Source organism: Chelon labrosus (assembly GCF_963514085.1).
Source record: "Chelon labrosus genome assembly, chromosome: 2".
Taxonomy (NCBI): Eukaryota; Metazoa; Chordata; class Actinopteri; order Mugiliformes; family Mugilidae; genus Chelon; species Chelon labrosus.
The window spans coordinates 26,737,617-26,756,419 of record NC_140338.1 but is presented as its reverse complement, the minus strand read 5'-3'; the positions used below and the strand labels follow the sequence as shown (position 1 = coordinate 26,756,419).

The following is an 18,803-nucleotide window of genomic DNA, read 5'->3' as shown; positions in this document are numbered from 1 at the left end:
CTTCAGGCCACGGTTAAATGCTTTATTTATTTTTCTACTGAAAAGTATCTTTTATATTTCCTCATAGTCAGACACAGTTAACCATCATAACAACGTCTACATACATTTTACTTTTTTAAATTTTTGTTTGCTGGAAAAAAAAAAAAAAAAAAAAACCTGTATGCTTGTAGTGTGTATTGAGTCCATATTATTGTTCAGGCTGTAAAGTTTGTATTTTCTTGTACTGTAGTAGAGGCCACAGCTTATATAAGCACTAATAAATACAAATACATGCTGATTTGATAAAACATAATTTACTTGAAAAAAAGTACAATTGCATTAAAAGTCATTTACAGTGTTGACATTCTCACACCCATAAAATCCAAGTTCACCTATCGCATACATACTCAAACGTATTTAAAAATATATTTTGCACTAGAAATGATAATTAAAAACTGTTATAAAAAATAAAAAAAAACTTCACAGTTGGTAAAAAAGTGCTTCTACAAAAGAAGGTCTGAAATCTATTATGTTCATCCTTTTACACAGAGAATCACCTGCTTGCTGCTTAGGACCTAAAACTCCACTGGAAACCAGGCTGTCCAGTTTAATCTTGTCTTTCCTCAAGTGTCCTGAGCAGTCATGACGTCTGTCACTGGTTATGCACAGCTAATGTTCTCTGGCTTCACTTGGTATTCCTATAGTCTGAGTTCAGGCTTTTGATCTATACGGTTCTCTATAAAGCAGACAGCTTATTCACATGTTGTTCTTTCTTCTACAAATACACCAGTCATTATTAACATGAGGCTAAATTGAAATCCTATCAAGGCATAATGTGTTTGATTTCTTGTCTTTCACTGTTACTATACCAGTTATATAGCCACTAGTTTAAGGTATCTCCAAACTTCAGAGAATTAAGGACTGTCTTCAGGACAAATAGGGACTCTCAACACGCTGAGTCCTAGAAAAAAAAGAAAATGTTGGAAGTGAGAAAAGGCCAGATTTTAGGAAGGTGTGCAGCAGTAAGGACGATTAAAAGAGCGTTAAAGGCAGACCTGACTTGTCAGCCGTCGAGTGGGGGTTTGTTTCCGTTTCTCGTGGATGGACTGGAGGCGGGTTATCAAGAACTTTTTGTCGTCTCCCTCCTGAGCAGAGAGAAGAAAAGAAGGCGAAGCAAAAATAAAATATCAGCACAGGGAAACATTTTTTACCCTCCCAATTATCTGACTGAAAAACAGAGCTGTACTTGTAGAGCAGGCACTGTCTTACATTTTCTATCTGCTCCTGCAGTAAACTGATGATCTTCCTTTGACCGTCCACCACTTGACTGTGGAAGTAGATGACTATCCTGATCGGGGGAAAAAAAGACAGTGATCAATGTAACAAGTGCTGTCCTTAATGATAATGTAAGACTTCTTTCTTTTTGAGCCTTAAGCCTTGGTCACCCTGATGCAGTGTGTGTGTGAGTGTGCGAGTGCTCACAGGAAGATGCCAGCTCCGACAAACAGGAAAAGAGGGTTTTCCACCAGGTAGGTGTGAGCCTTGGCCAGCACACCAAGACTGGGATTATCTTTTTCCAGTGCTTCCATCCAGTTTTTCCCTGCCTGGAACATCTTCTCGAGCCCACGGAACGGACCGCATGAAGTGGATGGCTTGATACTGAAGACAGAAGACGTGTGTGAGGCACGCAAAAAATCAGTGTTGGTCTTTACCTAACAACTTTGTCTAGTCCTGGTGCTCTTCTACTAGTACGTACTCAGTGTTTATAGGACCTCTTCTTTTGATAGTTACAGTTCTAACGTACTGTTTTGTGTTTTATCGCTTGTATTCACTAACACATAGTGAACATTTAAACCTCCTGCTGCCTTCTTGCCCAGGTCTCCCTTATTTGCTTTTCATGTGCGTTTGATTTAATGAGGTTTAAGAGAAAGCTTTGAGAGTCAATACAAGAGCATTTGTTTGTACTTATTCATCCCTTGTAGGAATATATATCTGGTCATACTGTCACATTATGCAGAGCCCAGATCGGATTTGTTGTTTGAACATCTTTAGAGACAGGTCAGAGAGCCGTCACCTCCTGAAACATTCAGTGCTCTCTCCCTGAAGATGCTTGCATCAAGGCCAGACTCATACTACCATGCTGATACATCAGCTAGTTTGCCTTGTACACAAACTAAACACTTGCTGAAACTAAATCTCATAAGTTCTATCTCCATAGACTGTACATCCTGAGGTCCGGTGCAGTCCTTCATTACTCTTTCACTCCTGAATGCCCACTAATTGTTAAGTTTTTATATTAGACGTATCATTGTTTCAACACTTTTATTTTCATCTTGAAAACTGGACATTTTTCACTTTTCATCTTCCTCTGACAATGTGTAAGATTTAGACATAGTGCAACGCCTAGATGGTGCCACCTGCATTAATTCTACATTTTACGCTTGGTCCATTCCTACGACCATGTGTGCATCCAGCTGGTGCAACCGGCCATTAATGGATAAGGGTCCAAAGAAATAAAGAGCAACTGTGCATGTGAGTAAGTACCTCCACATGGTGTATGTGACACACACGGCGGCACCGAGGAAGGAGGGGAAGCAGAGGAGAGTGATGAAGATGGTGGTCATTTGGCTGACTCTGTATGGCTTCCTGGGGGCCTGGCAGTTCATCATCACGCTGCTCTGTGGGGAGAAAAACACACGGGCTGGGGTCAGAGGTCACCGATTCAGAAGCTCAGGGATAAGGCAGAGAGAGTTTGACTGAGGCCCAGCGAGCTCAGTGAGAAAAGCTCAAAGAATAAACTTTCAGCTCAAGATAAGAAAAATAAGATACCATTTTGTAGACATGACATACAGTATTGTTCAAATAAGACACAAATATCGGATTGGCTACAGTACTGACACATTTAATCATTAATAATCTGCAAGAACATGTGATGAAAATCTGAAGTGGTTGTATGTTCCTGAATGATAACAGTGTCAAACACAAAACTAAAAGAGGGGCTATTAACCTAATAATAATTATGTGTTTATTTTGTGCATTCCTTTATTCAGTTTACCTACCATCTTAATGTAGAAAAGCAGCAATAGTTTCAGAATCTGCACTGCAGGCAAGAGAGGAGCGAAGAGAACTCCCAACCTGTAAAACAAAAAGATTTCTTAGTCATCAGGAGAAATACAGTTTGACTTCCTTTAGCATCACTGTGTGTTTGTGATAAAGTTTGTACCAGGCTAATGTTTGCCCATAGATGAGTTCCAAGACGTTCCTGGCAATATCAAACACTGGTTTCCTCCTCCTTCGCAGCACCTTCTTTGAAAACAAGCTGCAGACAGCAAGAAGACAAATTAGATTCAATGTAAAAAATAAAGGAACACAAAGAAATGAACAACATGCACTGATATTTTCATTTCATGTGACAGTTGCAGATGCCAAGGACACACTGATGAAGCACCGACCTCCAAAAAAACTCTCCACACAAGGTGTACAGTAGAGTGAAGATGAAGTCCATGAGTAGGAAGCGATATAGCTCCTGACCAACAAACGTCTCCCAGCACTGAGACAAAAACAGAGCACAAAGTTGGCCACCAAAGAAGCAAGAACCTAAGATTAGAAACATTTTCTAGGTTGCAAGGAAAACTTCTGGTGAACTATAAAACTGTGTCTCATCTTTTCTGTTACCGTAAAGCAAATTTGGTTTTGTTCGGCAACCACCCGGCCTAACCAGTGGTAGCAGAGGACTGCAAGTACGCTCACTTTCAACATCAAGTTCCTATAAAACACAAACAACATGATAACAACCAAATTAGTCAGTTCTGCACTTCTTTCATCTTTGACTTGATCACTGTGCTTGACAACATGCATTTCCACTGCTCATACCGGCTGATGGCGACGTATGTTTGTAGAGATGGTGACTCATAGTGCTCCATCCAGGCAGCAAGGTTGAACAGGCCGGGCAAGAGCAGGTTGATGACAGACACCAAGACAGGCAGCCCCAACAGTTTGGCCTCACTAGACGGACAGCTCTCGGCGGTTTTAAGAGAAACGTTCTTCTTTTCCTGAGAATGTTGATGGAGAGAGAAGCAAAAACAGATAAGTTGGTGTAAAGCTCTGCTTGTAAGTAGTTTCTGCTGGTTGCCCTGTCTTGGTCTACATTTTATTCATTCTACATGCTCCTGTTGTTGTGAAGCTATCTGTATTTGAATCTTTACATGAGATAAACATGTAAAACAAGAGACGCCTTCTGTGTGCAATCTGAAACTTTGTTTTGTTTACTTTCCTTTCTCTTCTCATTTACTGATAATCGAAAACAAAACGACATTCAGAGTGATCTATCCGAGCGACTCGTTCTGAGATGCAATATGTTATAATTGGGTGCTACATAAATAAAAGTGAATTAACTGCAGGCAGGAGGCAAACCTGAGTGGTTTTTTATTACACCACCAGGAGTCACCAGTAAGCTGGAAATCGCAACTGTATGGGTGCATTAAAATCAATGCAATAGAAGCAGTACTGTTATATTGTGCAATCACACAGCCAACCAGCAGTGTGTGATACTGTGGTTAAAGGAAAATTGGGCGACAAAGTCATCTTATGTGCGTGAATGGCTGCTGTATATGAACCAAAGACTATATAACAAATCATGCTGCCTCACCGGTAGAATGTAATCAGAGAAGTAGTAAATGCCGACCACACAGCCAGTGGTGCTTGATATGCAAATTGCCCATGCCAGAACATGGACCATCAGCCTCCCCAACGTCTGCCAGATAGTCTTCTGGACTTGCTTATGATTCACCTCCGCCAACAGCTCCTGCAGAGATGGTGGAGAAAGAGTATACGAGGGAGAAAATGGGTGAGAGCAACAATGGGAGGGAGGGACAAAGAGGAAAAAAGAATGCATTAGGTCATCACATTCCTGTCTGCCAATTATGTGACAGAGAGCACAAGTGAGTGGGGGAGCGTCATTTGGGAAATTTGAGTATGTGAATGTGTGCATTTCCTGTGTGTGTGTGTGTATGTACCTTGAGCTGTGTGCAGATATTTTCAGACATGAGTTTGACAGAAGTTTTCTTGATGACCTTGAAGTCCCAGGAGCAAAAGACCTTCATGGCCAAGATACCTTGAGACTTGTCGATTCTGAAACTCTGACCGAACGACTTTGACATGCTGTTGGGAGATTACATATAAACATGTGTCATAATACATAACAGATTTTGGGGATAGGATAAGCCTGTTAAAACCCGTTATGTAGGTTTAGTTCATGGGTTATTACTTATCTCCCAAAACACTGCGTACCTGTAAACAAGGATGATACACTTGATGAAAAAGGCCACTCCTATGGTGAAGAAGTATGCAATCGACATGTTGTAAGAGAGGTGGTTTGACTCGCAGTCTGGGATGGGTTGGGTCTGCCCTCTGGAATCATCACTGCAGTTCTTATGAAGTGTGTAGTTGGAGTAGTGTCCATAGTACATCACTGTGTCTGAGAAATAGCCCTGAGACAGAACCAGACGTTTCATTTGAATTTTTCTTTTCTATGGTGTGTTTTAATTGATGTCAACACTGTGGTCAAAGCAAATCAGGGAAACAATTAAAACCCAACAACAAGCTAACAACAATGTGCATATGCTTCAGTGACAGGTTGACAGTTTGATTCCTAAGTTACAAATAAATTAGGATTGTTTATTTAGCTAGAAAATGTTTTAACTTAGATATCCTCTTCAGACAAGCTGTCAGACATAAATGTATTCTTCTGAATAATAATTTGTATTTGCTATGTTTCTATTTTGTTATCACCAGACATGAAATTCTAAAAATCTACAATTTGCACTTAAACAAAGAAAATACGTCCATCTTAAAAGTTTCCACATCCCACTAGTTAAAATTCCTCAAAGTACTGCTTCTTTAGCCAAAGTGTGATTCAGTGTGAGCAAACAAACTCCCACTCTTAATCAGACGAAAACAAAAATAGCCTTCTAGTGTATCCGCACATGCAACATTCACACATTTCCTATGGGTTGAGGGGAGGGGCCTCTGTGGATCATCCCACAGATACTTGATCAGTTTGGGATCGAGTGAGATTGGAGGCCAGGTCAACACCTTGTTCTGTTCTTCATGTTTTTTTTAGTTGTTCCTGTTTTTGTGTGTGTGTCTGTGTCAGGCTGCATCCTGCTGGGGATGGCAGCTGCCATCAAGGAGGAGGAGTCATTGCTATGGGGTGGGGCATCTGAACACATATTGAGAATGTGGTGAATGTTTTCTAAAATTGCAGTTTCATTTCCTACGTTATAATATATCACTACAGCACACAGCTTACCGCTCCGGTGAGGAGTTCCAGTCCAGAGAATTTGGTTCTGTTTGCTGGCAACACTGGTGGGTGCACTACCTGAGGCAGCACCAGAAACGCCCCCGTGACCAGAAAAAGGAAAAGATTGAAGAAGAGTAGGGTCTTGAGGAAGAGGAAGTAAGACAGGACTCCAGTGCCAAAACGACCACTAACTCTCTTTAGTGGCGTTTGCCACAGCTGGAGTGAGTGCACGAAGGACAACCAGTTGTACCAAATCTGTCTCAAAACCTGGGAGGAGACATGGCGGGAGACCAAGCAGAAAAAAAGAAATCACTTCAGTAAAATAATGCAAAAGACACAGATGTTTGTGGTTTGGTGAGTCTGAAAAATGTGACTCACACTGAAAGCCAACAGAGAAATTATACTGCCTTGATAACACGCCTGCAGGAAAAACTCACTGACAAAATGTATTGTGTTGTCTTTTTCTGTGTCTTTGTTTGTGTCCCGCATATCATTCTAGAAAACTACGATTCAAAGCTGTCTTTTGCATTTTAGGGTGCCTGTTAAGATCTGGCTAGGGACAACAGATGGAAACTAGCACTTGTAGCTAACTCTGGCTTGTTTACAGCAAGTAACTTGTCTGTTGATTAATGAGCATTGTCCCTATCAAATAAATAAACAAATAAAATAAATAAAGCACACGCCACACTTAATTAAAACTGTTGGATTAAAAAGAAATGACCATCTTATCTGTATATAATCAACATTAACTTGTTAAACGAAACAAAGTTTTTATATTTAGACAGTTCCTGTGATGTTTCCTGTGCATAAGAATGCCACCATGTTCCTTTTCTTATAGAACTGGCCAAACTTAGCAATTAGATACCTGTTATTCACTCTATTGTGACAAGACTGACACTGACGTTTATGCTACTATTGCTACTATTACTAATGTTAGAAATAATAATGATGTGTATCAAACTGCCAACATCATTACGGGCGGCTGTGGCTCAGTAGGTAGAGCGGGTTGTCCACGAACCAGAGGGTTAGCGGTTCGATCCCCGGAATGTGCCACATGCCGAAGTGTCCTTGAGCAAGACACTGAACCCCCAGTTGCTCCCAGTGCGTGGCACTGGTGTGTGAATGTGTGTGTGCTTGTGTGAGCGAATGGGTAGATGTGTCTATGACTGTAAAGCGCTTTGAGTACCAATAGGTAGAAAAGCGCTATATAAAAGCAAGGCCATTTACCATTACAGTCAAATAAAATGTAATAAAATAGAAGTTTCTATGGTGCATTGCAAAAAAGTAACAAGCGTTTTCAGTGAAACAGACCTTGTGCACTGTAAACCTTAGACACACACCCACACCTCGCAACACCAACTGTGAGTCAGACTTACATTTATCTTAAGTACAGCCTCACAAGAACAAACTGACAACAATAGTGTCTGATCCCCGCACATTAGCTTATATAAATCCTTTATTATGTGTGTCTTCATAATATCACACCTTTGAGACACTAATAAGAATAACCGAGGTAAAATGCATTACCCTAGCAGCTGCACTTGCTACAAAAGACTGAACTGAAACTACTGGGCAATTTGTTTTAGAGTTAGAAATGTGGTGTGGGCAGAACTTCAACTCTAGACCAAGATGGCCCGTTTTTCTGTGGTATTTTTAACATCACAGTGTTTTAAGTCTCAGCTTTTAACCCCTTTTTAAAACAGAAGAGAAGTCTTAAGGGCAAGGGGGAAAAATATAAATAAATTAGAAAATGCACAATTCACTGACATGGGGAAACTCCACCTGCCCATTAGGAGCTAATCAAAAAGCTATACGACAGCTACTAAATTGTCCTTGTGGTGAGACTAATTTGCCAACTATTCAACACTTCATTTATAAAGGAACAAACGTAAATACAAACAGAAACAGCATTTAGAAAACGTATCTGACATAAAGGAACTCTTGGCATTAAAATATGTAAACAAGAATAACAAAATATATAGTAAGTAGAACACGTAAACATGACTTACAATGATGATGTAGAATTTGAATTGACTGCAGCAGGGAAGCTTACGACTTGGTGAGCGTTTTTCCTTTTGTAAAGCTAACATCCTGTATACAGAAACGAGGGAAATTCAGACTGATGCATAAAAAAAAACAAAAAACAAAAAAAAAAACAATCCATGTCAACAGGAGTTATGACAAGCACATTTACCTGAGTTCACTCTTCTCGGCCACACTAAGAGGCATCGCTCGCAGCATCTTGACCCTGTCGCTCACTGACAGGTTCTGCAGGTTGTTCACCAAACGTTCTCTCTTACTGACTGTAAGAGCCAGCACAGATTAGGTTCTATTCTACTGTCTAAACATTAATCAGTACATCTCATTTTCCTCACCTTCTGAGTCGTCTCCGTCTGTGGTGTCCTCCTCCATGCCATAGCCTCGTATGCTTGGTCTGGCAGAGCGAGAGAAGTCTCGGATGGACGGCCTGCTCTGCCTGTGCCTTCGGAGTTTCATGGTCCGGTTGTAGTACTGAGAGATGATGGCTCCCCTGTTGCGACCTGGCAGACAATATGGGATCAGCAGAATTTACTTTGTAAACTTACTGAACAATTTTCAAACTTCTTGTTACAAATCTACCCCAGATCTGAATAAGTACAGTTCTCTGAAAAAGGGCTTGTCAATTCACTTTGTTTTCAACAGCCTTGAACGGACTAAAAACAAAAAAGCTACTGAAGAATGACTTAATGTGACTATTTACATAAGTTTCCGCAAACCATACATATACATATCAAGACAGGAAGAAGACAGACAAACTGTTTCGCCTTGACACTCTACTCAAGTGAAACATGTCTATTTTTGTCTTTGTCCTGTCTTTATGCGATACATGTGCCGTATGGCATCTTTCATGCAAAATTAATGTGTGGTGAAAGTCAATGGCTAGTCAATGACGTTACACATAAAAACACAATAGAAAGTAATGCTTTGCAACAATTAAATTAATATTCTTGACCTGAATACATATTGTAGCATTTCATACAAAAGAAGCTATGGAGGCTTTTCTGCAAGATAATGGAAGCTTCAACACGGGCTACTGTTAGCCGCAGCCCTCGTCAACACCATAAACACCATCAGGTTGACACTTCTAATATGCTGCTCTCGCTCAGCAAAAAAATAAAAATAAACGCTCTACAACACGTCAACACTGTCAGCTAATAGGACACAACAGAACTGAACACAAACGCATTAAACACGTGAGATTATCAATACTGGGGCGGCACAGTGGCGAGGTGGTTAGCACTGATGCCTCACAGCAAGAAGGTCACCGGTTCGAATCCATGGGCCGGCTGGCCTTTCTGTGTGGAGTTTGCATGTTCTCCCTGTGTCTCCGGGTACTCCAGCTTCCTCCCACCATCCAAAGACATGCTGGTTAGGTTAACTGGTGATTCTAAATTGGCCGTAGGTGTGCATGTGAGTGTGAATGGTTGTCTGTCTTTCTGTGTTAGCCCTGCGATGGACTGGCGACCTGTCCAGGGTGTACCCCGCCTCTCGCCCAGTGACAGCTGGGATAGGCTCCAGCAGACCCCCGTGACCCTTAACAGGACTAAACGGGTTTAGAAGATGGATGGATGGATGGATTATCAATACTGCAGATATGTGTAGCCTATATGAACTGTACCGGCAGTAGCGTTTAATAATACTTCACAACATGTTGTGAGATAGGATAATGCAGCCAGGATAAAAAAAAAAATGTGGTATCTCTGAAGCTTTTTCCATGTATAGCAGCTAAATGTCTAATAACTTTAGACAATGAAATTTACCAGAAAATTGTTGATTTGCAGCCTCCTTCTCTATGTTACCATAGGTGAAGTTGTTAATGGATTACCACCGAGAGGATTTGGAGCGTTCCCCTGCTAGCGTTAGCGGACGCCTTTTCAGATGAGTGTGTAATACAGTAGTACATCTGTTGTATTTCAGGACTGAATAACATATTCTGCATGTCACGGTAGAAGGGGCTTCATTTTAACTAAAGTATTTCCACGCACTTGATGAACTGCTGCTAGGTTGCTGCAACGACTGACTGGACTCTTTACCTGTCTTCTCTCTGAGGTGACTGTGTTGTTAATGTCACATGATCGGCGACTAGTCGGTACAACACCAGTATTTCCAGCGTTTTGAAACTTTTCTGAGCAACTACAATCAACCGACTTGTTTTCAGAAACCTTAAGTTTTGGGATTTGACTGTGTTTCGAATCTGGTAAAAAATTCCTCAACTGGCACTGGCCAATGCTGCTGGGTCAAAAGGTTAGGTGAAAGAAATGTTTAACCCAACAACGTTGATATTGTGCAGTGTAGACAGCACAAATAAAAGTAGCTGAAACTAAATTCCTCCAGGAGACTTCTCTAAGAGACAGGTAGCTCGGAAATTCTGAGGAAGCTCTGAGGAGAACTGCTGTTCCTTTGTGTCAAAAGGGGCTGAGGGGGGCAGGTATCTAGTGAGGATTCCCCCTACTCTTGGAGGTTTTAGCAGGAACGGCCAGCTGTGTTTGCTGCAGGGTTTATACACCAATCAGACCTAAAATGATGACTACTGACAGGAAAAGTAAATAACATTGACCATCTTGTAACAGTTCAATGTTTTGCGGGCAAACTTTTGGACCTGGTATTCATGTGGCTGTTACTTAGACATGTACCACCCACCTAGACCAGACCAGGCACACACATAAAAAATGGTTTAGGAACAACTTAAAAAAATTTAAAACAGCATTGGCCTCCAAATTCACTAGACCCCAAACTGATCAAGTATCAGTGGGATGATCCACAGAGGCCCCTCCCCTCAACCCATAGGACCCAAAGGCCCCCACTAACAACATTCTGTTGCCAGACACCACAGGACACCCTCAGAAGGACCATGTCCATTCTCTGATGAGTCACAACTGTTTTGGAGGCACAAGGGAGACCTACACAATATTTGACAGGCAGTCAAAATGTTACAGCTGATCAGTGTATATCTTGACTGGTCGAGGAATGCCTCAGCATCCTTCATGACAAACTAGAAAGCGTTGGTGGGTAGAGGGACATCCAGTATTTGCCACCGCGACCTGACCTTGGATAATCACATGAAAACGGATGGATAGACTGGCAAGTAAGTAATGCCAGAATAGACTGTGCTCACTTACATATACAAACAACTCAATTGGTCCACATGCTTAATATTTATGGATTTGTCTCAAAGTATTTATCTTTCTCCCTCTACAGGACTCACCAATGGTGCGACTGGGCATGGAGGACAAGACCTTCAAGGTGGCTGAAGACCAGCGTTCAGATACGAGTGGGTCTGTTTGTATTTCGTTGTCCAAATCCGCATCCATTCCATCCTGCCTCCTTCTCCTTAAGTCATGTCCAGGGCTCGGCAGAGGGTCCACGATGTCTGTGGATCAAACACACACATACATGCACAAAATAAAAAATATTACTTCTTTTGCAAGATCCAAAAAGACAAAATCATACGTTGAATTTGAATCTGTAAAAAGCTTTAGAAATGGCCAATGGTGTTTTGCTATGTCTTAAGTTAAGGAGTTTTAGAGTGAGCATTACACACTCTCTAATCTCAAATTTGCACACACAACAACATTTGAAAATGTTTGCACTGGACACTATAAGATATTACTTAGATTGGTGGGTGGTATGTGGTGAAAACCACCAATAAAACCAAATGAAAAGAACTCTGTGTAACTTTGAAAAATACAAAGCAGAAAGGTAAATGAGGGTGGATGAAAATGTTTGGGGAGACTCAGTCGAGACAGTGTGTCTATTCTTCATTCAGCTGTCAGTTTTAATGTCAGCAAGGAGGATTTGAGCGTTCATTCTGGACATCAGCGTCACCTGCTCCATGTCCTTGTGGAGTGGTTTCTCTCATTGCTTATTGTGAAGGTACTCAAGTAATTATCCAGATGAGATTGATTCATAAAATCAAAGGCTTCATTCAGATCTGATCAGCTACAAGGACATAATATCTTGTTTGATTGTATTTACCTGGATGAATGAGGCAAAACTCTGGCGTCTTTAATGTGACTCTGGGCACACTGTGTGTTCATACTACAAAAGGAATGTGGACAAAAGACCACTCCCAAATGTGGTGAGAGAACAGATGTCCCAAATGTGTCCTTTGTGTCTATTGTGGCCAGTCCTTGTGATTGTGACTGTGGTCAGAGTCAGATGCCACAATTGCATTAACGAAATGAATATTCATGGCCTTAGACAGAACAATGCATTGTCAGAAATCACCATGTCAGTGTCACATGCGAGGTTTAGAGGAAGTGCGTTTGTGCTCGTCTATTTATGTGTATTTTTTATGGCCCTTGGTTAGAATTGTGCCATGTGTTATGAGCAAGAGTTTCATGCAAACTTTCATCACAAAAACCCAGAGAAGACACGTGTTGACCACTCCAAAATGTGGTGAGAAGGCAGATGTCTCAAATGTGTAAAACTGTACTGGTCACTTGTGATAGGATTCCCCAGGACGGATGTTAATGCAAGTTCTGAGCGAGGCCAAACATGCTTGATATTAATAGGGGCGTCCCACTTGCAAGTGGTTTAGGAGCAGATGTGTAAACCTTTACATTAACAGATAATCTGGGACAAGATTTTTTTCACTGATTGACTGATGGGCATGACTTCAGGGATAAATCGGCCCAAAACTCCACTATTCTGAGACCAGCATTACACATAAGAAGATTTTTGGGATACCATCATGTGGATATTAGAATACAATTTACTCTGCTATTGCTGCCTTAAAATGGTGTCAAAATGGCGGTCACTGTGCTCTCGAGTAAACAGTCTTGTGATATTCACAACTTCATTACTGCGAATTTTCTGAGAAGTCTGAGGTTACGAGTTGTGATGTGTTTGCTGATGTTTTCAGAAAAGGCGTTGCAAGTTATTCTACAGAACATAAATTACATGATTTAGTCAATGTTTTTATAATATGAAGCTCACAAGCTTCATTTAAAGGCAGAATAAGACGCTTAACTAAAATGATGATTTTCATTAAATTACTTTAAACTTGAGTATACACAGAAATATCCTTACAATTCATTGTACGAATTTGTCTGGGTTAATCACATGTATATACTCTACATCCTCTCAAACACAGTACCTCGACCCTCCTCGTCAAGTTCCCTCTGTAGCTGCTGCAGCTCAAAGGCGTCAGACGTTCCTCCATTATCACTCTGTTCTGCTATCAGCTGGCTGAACGAGTCATGAACACCTTCCTCATCTGCTGGGCTTCTGACAAGAGAGACACATGGACGTGAGAACAGATACAAAGACAGTTAAGCAGCGCAGGCTAGATTCAAAGGCCCTCTGCAGTACAGATCCAGAGTACTCTGAGGACTACTAGCCACTGAATATACTAGAGATAAAACACCCTCTGATCCTAGCAGTCCCATAGGGAGGACTCCAGCTCAGCAGTACAGCCAAGATTGCCTTCTGTGTGACCCTCTTCCTTTGCTATCTAGATGTACTGTAACTCAAAGCCATCTAGACTGACTGTTTTTGCCATATTAAAGCAAGAGGAAACAAAAATGAAAGACAGCAAGTCTAGTTCCTTTTGACTTTGTACTTTTACATAGATAACACACAGGAAGCACGCAAACACACATATTCTAACAATGGACAAACAAGTGTCTTTTCTAAGACAATAATAGTAGCTGGTCATATGGTGCAAAGAGAGAAACATACACTAAAGTCTCCGTCTCAGTCCCTTCCCATTTAATCCTTTCCTTCTACTCTCATGGCCTTCGTGTTAAGTAACGACAATAAGCTGACGGCCTGAATCAGCAAAAGCGACAGAGGAGTCTACAATAACACTTACTCCAGTCCAGCTTCCATGAGGGGGTGGCTCAGATCAAAGTTCACATTTTGGGCCATTCTCCGTCTCCTTTCACAGTCTTGGTCTGTCCAGCCGCCAGGCTCGACTAAAAGCAGAGTGCTCACACCCTGACCTGCTCAGACCTGCACTCCACGCCCACCATGGTGTTTATGACTCTATCTGAAAGAGGAGGAGAAAAAGAAGAAGGAAGGCGGGCCGACGCGTTAAAAGTAATGAAAGAAGAAAAATGCCAGCAGACTTCCTTGGAATATGTGAGCTCTTGTCGTGTTACAACCTGTTCTACAGGTTTTAAACGCAATATTCAGGAAACAAACATTGCGGTCTGTTTATATGACACCCGTGTATGAATGTCTCAGGTCCCTTTTGCACTCTGCAATGTTATGTGTTGTATATCCTGACGAGGAAATATCACCAACCACATTATTCTAATTCTTTAGACAACTGGCGACCCTTAGTGTAGATCATGACAATGACTCATGAGCTTGACGTGTCATGTGGGATTACATCATTTTGTGCAGGCTGATGAAAGCTCTATTGTGCCGGTGCTTGTGAGGGTGACTGTGGTCAGAGTCAGATGCCACAACTGCATCAACGAAATAAATATTCATTGCCTTGGACTGAATAACGCACAGTCAGATTTCACCATGTCAGTGTGTCATACGTGAGGTTTAGAGGAAGTGCGTTGGTTCTTGTCTGTTTGTGTGCATTTTTTACGGCCCTTGGTTAGAATTGTGCCATGTGTTATGAGCAAGAGCTTCACGCAAACCTTCACCAAAGACCCAGAGAAGACACGTGTTGCTGTAATGTATAAACAGAGACGCCACAAAACAAAGCATTAGAGGAGAGTTTGGAATTCAAGGAAATTGAATCCAGATATTCATTAGTGACCAATAAAACCTCTGGGTACCTTGTATCCAACCCTGCTCTGAGAGAGCAGAGCAGAAACAGAAACTCTGGTTAAAACACAGCCGATTGCTATAATTCTGGTTGTTCAACATCATAGTTGGCTATGAAAACACTATCAGGATATCTAATTAAAAAGGCTAAAAACAAGACGACTGCTTCTTGAAAACTTAGTCACTCTGACTGCAGGAAGCGCTCATCCATCATCTTTTATGTTCATCCTGTCTGTTGGCGCAGCAGCATTTGAACAGCAGACAAGAAGAGACTGAATTAACAACCGCCAACTCGGTGGTGGGTTGCCCACTTAAACAAATGAAGGATGGAAAACACTTATCACACTGCTACACAAAATGTGCTGCCACACATGTTGTTCATCTGATCATCCTTTGAGATTTCGCTCTGCTGATGGTTATAAGCTTTTTTCAGTTAATGCGTCTCAGTGATGTGACGCATTAACTGTGACGGTGCAACTTTCATTTAGAAGTGTGATTCTAATGCGTGAAGATGCAGAAAACAAAACTCCTTTAAACACAGACCTAGTATTATCTCAGGACAGTACAGACAAAACAATAACTTTATTATTGCAAATTATTAGAGGTTCCCAGGTAATACTAGTCCTGAGTGAATAGGGTTAGGAAGTGCTGCACATTTAGGGTGACATAATATGATATTAAACTAACGGATTATTAAATTTCTCTTTTTGCTATACCATTTATATGATTTATGTATTTATATAATCTATTTGGGTTCATGGGGTCACTGAATCCTGGCATTTTTTTGACTAATTTCTTTACAAAATGTGAGTCTGGTATGGTTTTTTTTTTGTTTGTTTGTTTGTTTTACAGAAGTATCATTGATAACTGTATCAATCAGTAGTGGCAGTCAGTATCTTTTACAACAATGGAATCTAAACCGGATTTTCAGATGGCAGCCATGTTGTTGTAAACAAACCAACTAAACGTCACTATCAATTTGCCAACTGGCTCTCCAGAAAATAAAATTAGAGAGTAGTTCCAGATCATAAGATTTCGGATTACCGTTTTTGTCTAAGTGAAAAAAAACATATGAGCTTCAAGGGTTTGTTGAGGTTTTAAAAATCTATAGTTCAGTTTTTTTCCTGCATGAGTGTCTGTGCAGAGCTGCTACCTGATGCTATACAGACACCCTGTAATTAAGCTAAACTAGGCTAAGTTCCATTTCAACAAACCTTCAAAGTAAAATGCATGCGTCTTTCTGGGAAAGTCAGAAAATTCCCCACAAATGTAACCATTGCTTCACCTCAAATGAACTATTTTTTCAAGTCTACAGTATCCACTCGCTGAGCTTAATATAAAAGTATCCACGATATCATAGTTACAAGAAAAATCTGTCTGTTCAGTGCGGGTTCCCTGTGTCATGTGTACTGTCCGGGCAACAACAAGGAAAAGTGGATGGTTTGATCTTTACAAATGCATAATTGTGGATTAGAGACCTGGACTTTTAGCTCTGGGAGGAGGAGTGACTTTTGGTCCGGACAGAAACTGGTTTAAGTAGCATTTGTGAAGAAAAAAGGCAGCTCTTAAAATATGAGCCAATGACTCAAAAACGTCCTTCTACCACCATCAAACTAAATCCCTCTGTTACAACGATCTACCTCACACATGTTCCTCTCTCTCAAAATGCTTTTCTCATTACCCGAGGTTTCCAGTATCATGTTACACTTTCCGTATGTCTCCATCTCCTACTCGATGTATCCTTTTAGTTTTATGTCTCTACACAACAACTTCAATTAATCTCTGCAGCGAGGTGGAGAGCAAACACAAATTTTGATATTATACAAAGCTGAATAGCTGGACTCATTCTCTATATTTCCGTGAACATGCATGTTGTTACGAACACTGAAGCTGATTGTACAGTCAAATCAGGATATAGCGAGGGTGGGACAAAAACAGCCTGATATGAGGTCAGAGTGGAGCTGACTTACTGCCAAATCCAATATGAATATCCTGTTAAATAATGCAGACAGAAAAGCTCAATACAGTTTCCGTTGGGATCCTCAGAGAATATTGTTACTTTAAGAAATAAGTAGCATGAAATAAATCCAGGAAATCCCACCAGAGTTGCAGGACAGACAGAAGAGACAGAAGTCCACAAAACCTAAGACTAGTTAGTTTCTGACTGACTGTTTTCAAGCTTTGTGTTTCTTCTGAGCCAACTGTATTCTAATGTTTTTAAGGGCTTTAATACAGACAATTATCCATTAATCCACATGCAAAAGTTAATAAAATTGAAACAGATGACAAAACTATATCAGATGTATCTTATGACTCTTTCAGTGAGTCCTGACTTCCAGGTTTAGGGCCACTACCAATGAAGAAACATTAAAACAGAGTCATGCCGATGCTGGAAAGCCTTCCAGTTCTTAAACTCACCTTGGTCTGTGTTTCTTATTTACTTGAACTCCTTTAGGTAGTGACAGAAGACTGATTCCCCAATAGTTTACATTCCCCTGATATGAAGAGGACTTACTGCAAAAACAAAAAATTGCAAAACACTGTAGACAGATGGGTTCAATGTGAGTTTCCGTTGGGTGCATTAGAAAACACTGTCCCTTCAAAAATAGAAATAAGTAGCAAAAGCAGTATAACAGTCATAATAAAGAGTAAACAAATATAAACACTGACGAGCATCACAGAAATGGGATGATATTTTTCAGCAGAAACAGGACAGCTGTTATCAGGAGATGAGGGAGGGATATAAAGGAATCTGCCCACCCTGAGAGCCCTCAACATGTCAATGAGTTCCCACACTGCTGAGGGGAAGTATATACAGCGGCAGTAAAAGCAGCAGCAGAGACTTGCATTACAATACCCTGGTGTTTTGGGTCACAGCTTGACCCAGGAATGGGAGGGATATATATATATTAAAAAAAAGAACAAGCAATTCTGGGTTTTAGTTCCAAGGAAACAAAGATTAGACAAGAAAGGTCATGACAAGCAAAGGAAGCAGACAAGAGGTTACTAACCGGGGATATGAAAGCTGACAATAGAAAAAAAATGTGCAAGCAGTGAACTCATCTCTGCTGCCTCTGGTACAGCCACACAAAATTACACTGTTATTGAAGTGTGTACCATGGTTTCCACCCACATTCAGAACAGGAAGGACATCAAATTACAGGTTTTGTGTTGGTTGAATTACAGTAAGTGGGCTAAAATCACAAATGTGGCAAAAACATCTATCTCCTAACGTTTTTGTCCCATTAAAAAACTCATGGCACGACTCTCGGTGGCTGTAACACACTACCCTGTGGTTGCACAATAGACGAGGAAGGGTCATTTACCCGAGATTGTGAATCTCTAATTATTTATGCTAACTTTTGTACAAGCTCCTTTTACAAGCTCACATCTCAGAGAAACAACGGGCAAAAATCACTCAGCCTGTGTCCGGGTCCGGCTAGTTTGTTTGCTGTCGGACTAGCTTAAACGTTAACGAAAGTTGGCTGCGGGTCAACCTGTCAATGAGTTTAATTAAACTGAGACCAAGTTTAGACCAGAGCCGATGAGAAATAAATATGTATTAAGCTAAATACCAACAAAAAGAGCCGTTACAGTTGTTCACTTACCAGCTCTATAAATTGACAAACCCGTTGAGTAATTTCTCACCGCTGGCACGTCAGTCAAAATAGTGTGTGCACTCGCAGCAGTCAACTGAACAACGGGGAGAAACCATTTGTTCGAAGCAGGGTTTCAACTCTTTAAACACTAGAAC

General features: G+C 40.9%; 1 protein-coding gene across 2 annotated transcripts; it reads right to left on the bottom strand.

The window, feature by feature from the left end:
• Positions 1–8: 8 nt before the first annotated feature.
• Positions 9–18,718, bottom strand: tmc6b (transmembrane channel-like 6b). Of its 2 annotated transcripts, XM_084561700.1 has the most exons (22): positions 18,658–18,718; positions 17,468–17,563; positions 14,136–14,312; positions 13,419–13,549; positions 11,526–11,690; positions 8,656–8,820; positions 8,475–8,583; positions 8,290–8,371; positions 6,290–6,547; positions 5,269–5,468; positions 4,995–5,139; positions 4,628–4,783; positions 3,853–4,031; positions 3,655–3,745; positions 3,432–3,529; positions 3,203–3,298; positions 3,039–3,114; positions 2,524–2,657; positions 1,462–1,638; positions 1,249–1,327; positions 1,035–1,124; positions 9–940 (listed from the first exon to the last, which is right to left on the bottom strand). In XM_084561700.1, the coding sequence occupies exons 3-22, from the start codon at positions 14,189–14,191 to the stop codon at positions 926–928; spliced, it is 2,502 nt and encodes an 833-aa protein (XP_084417826.1). In that variant the 5' UTR covers positions 14,192–14,312; positions 17,468–17,563; positions 18,658–18,718; the 3' UTR covers positions 9–925. The 2 variants fall into 2 exon arrangements, with proteins under 2 accessions (XP_084417826.1, XP_084417827.1); XM_084561701.1 differs by lacking the exon at positions 17,468–17,563 and having other exon boundaries at positions 18,658–18,684.
• Between the last annotated feature and the right edge of the window lie 85 nt (positions 18,719–18,803).

Excerpts from the sequence above, each read along its gene's own strand:
- tmc6b (XM_084561700.1), bottom strand. The coding sequence starts at position 14,191 with ATGGCCCAAAATGTGAACTTTGATCTGAGCCACCCCCTCATGGAAGCT. Across the intron at positions 3,530-3,654 it reads AAAACCAAATTTGCTTTACG|TGCTGGGAGACGTTTGTTGG; the intron begins GTAACAGAAAAG and ends TTTTTGTCTCAG. Across the intron at positions 1,328-1,461 it reads GTCGGAGCTGGCATCTTCCT|GATAGTCATCTACTTCCACA; the intron begins GTGAGCACTCGC and ends TCCCCCGATCAG.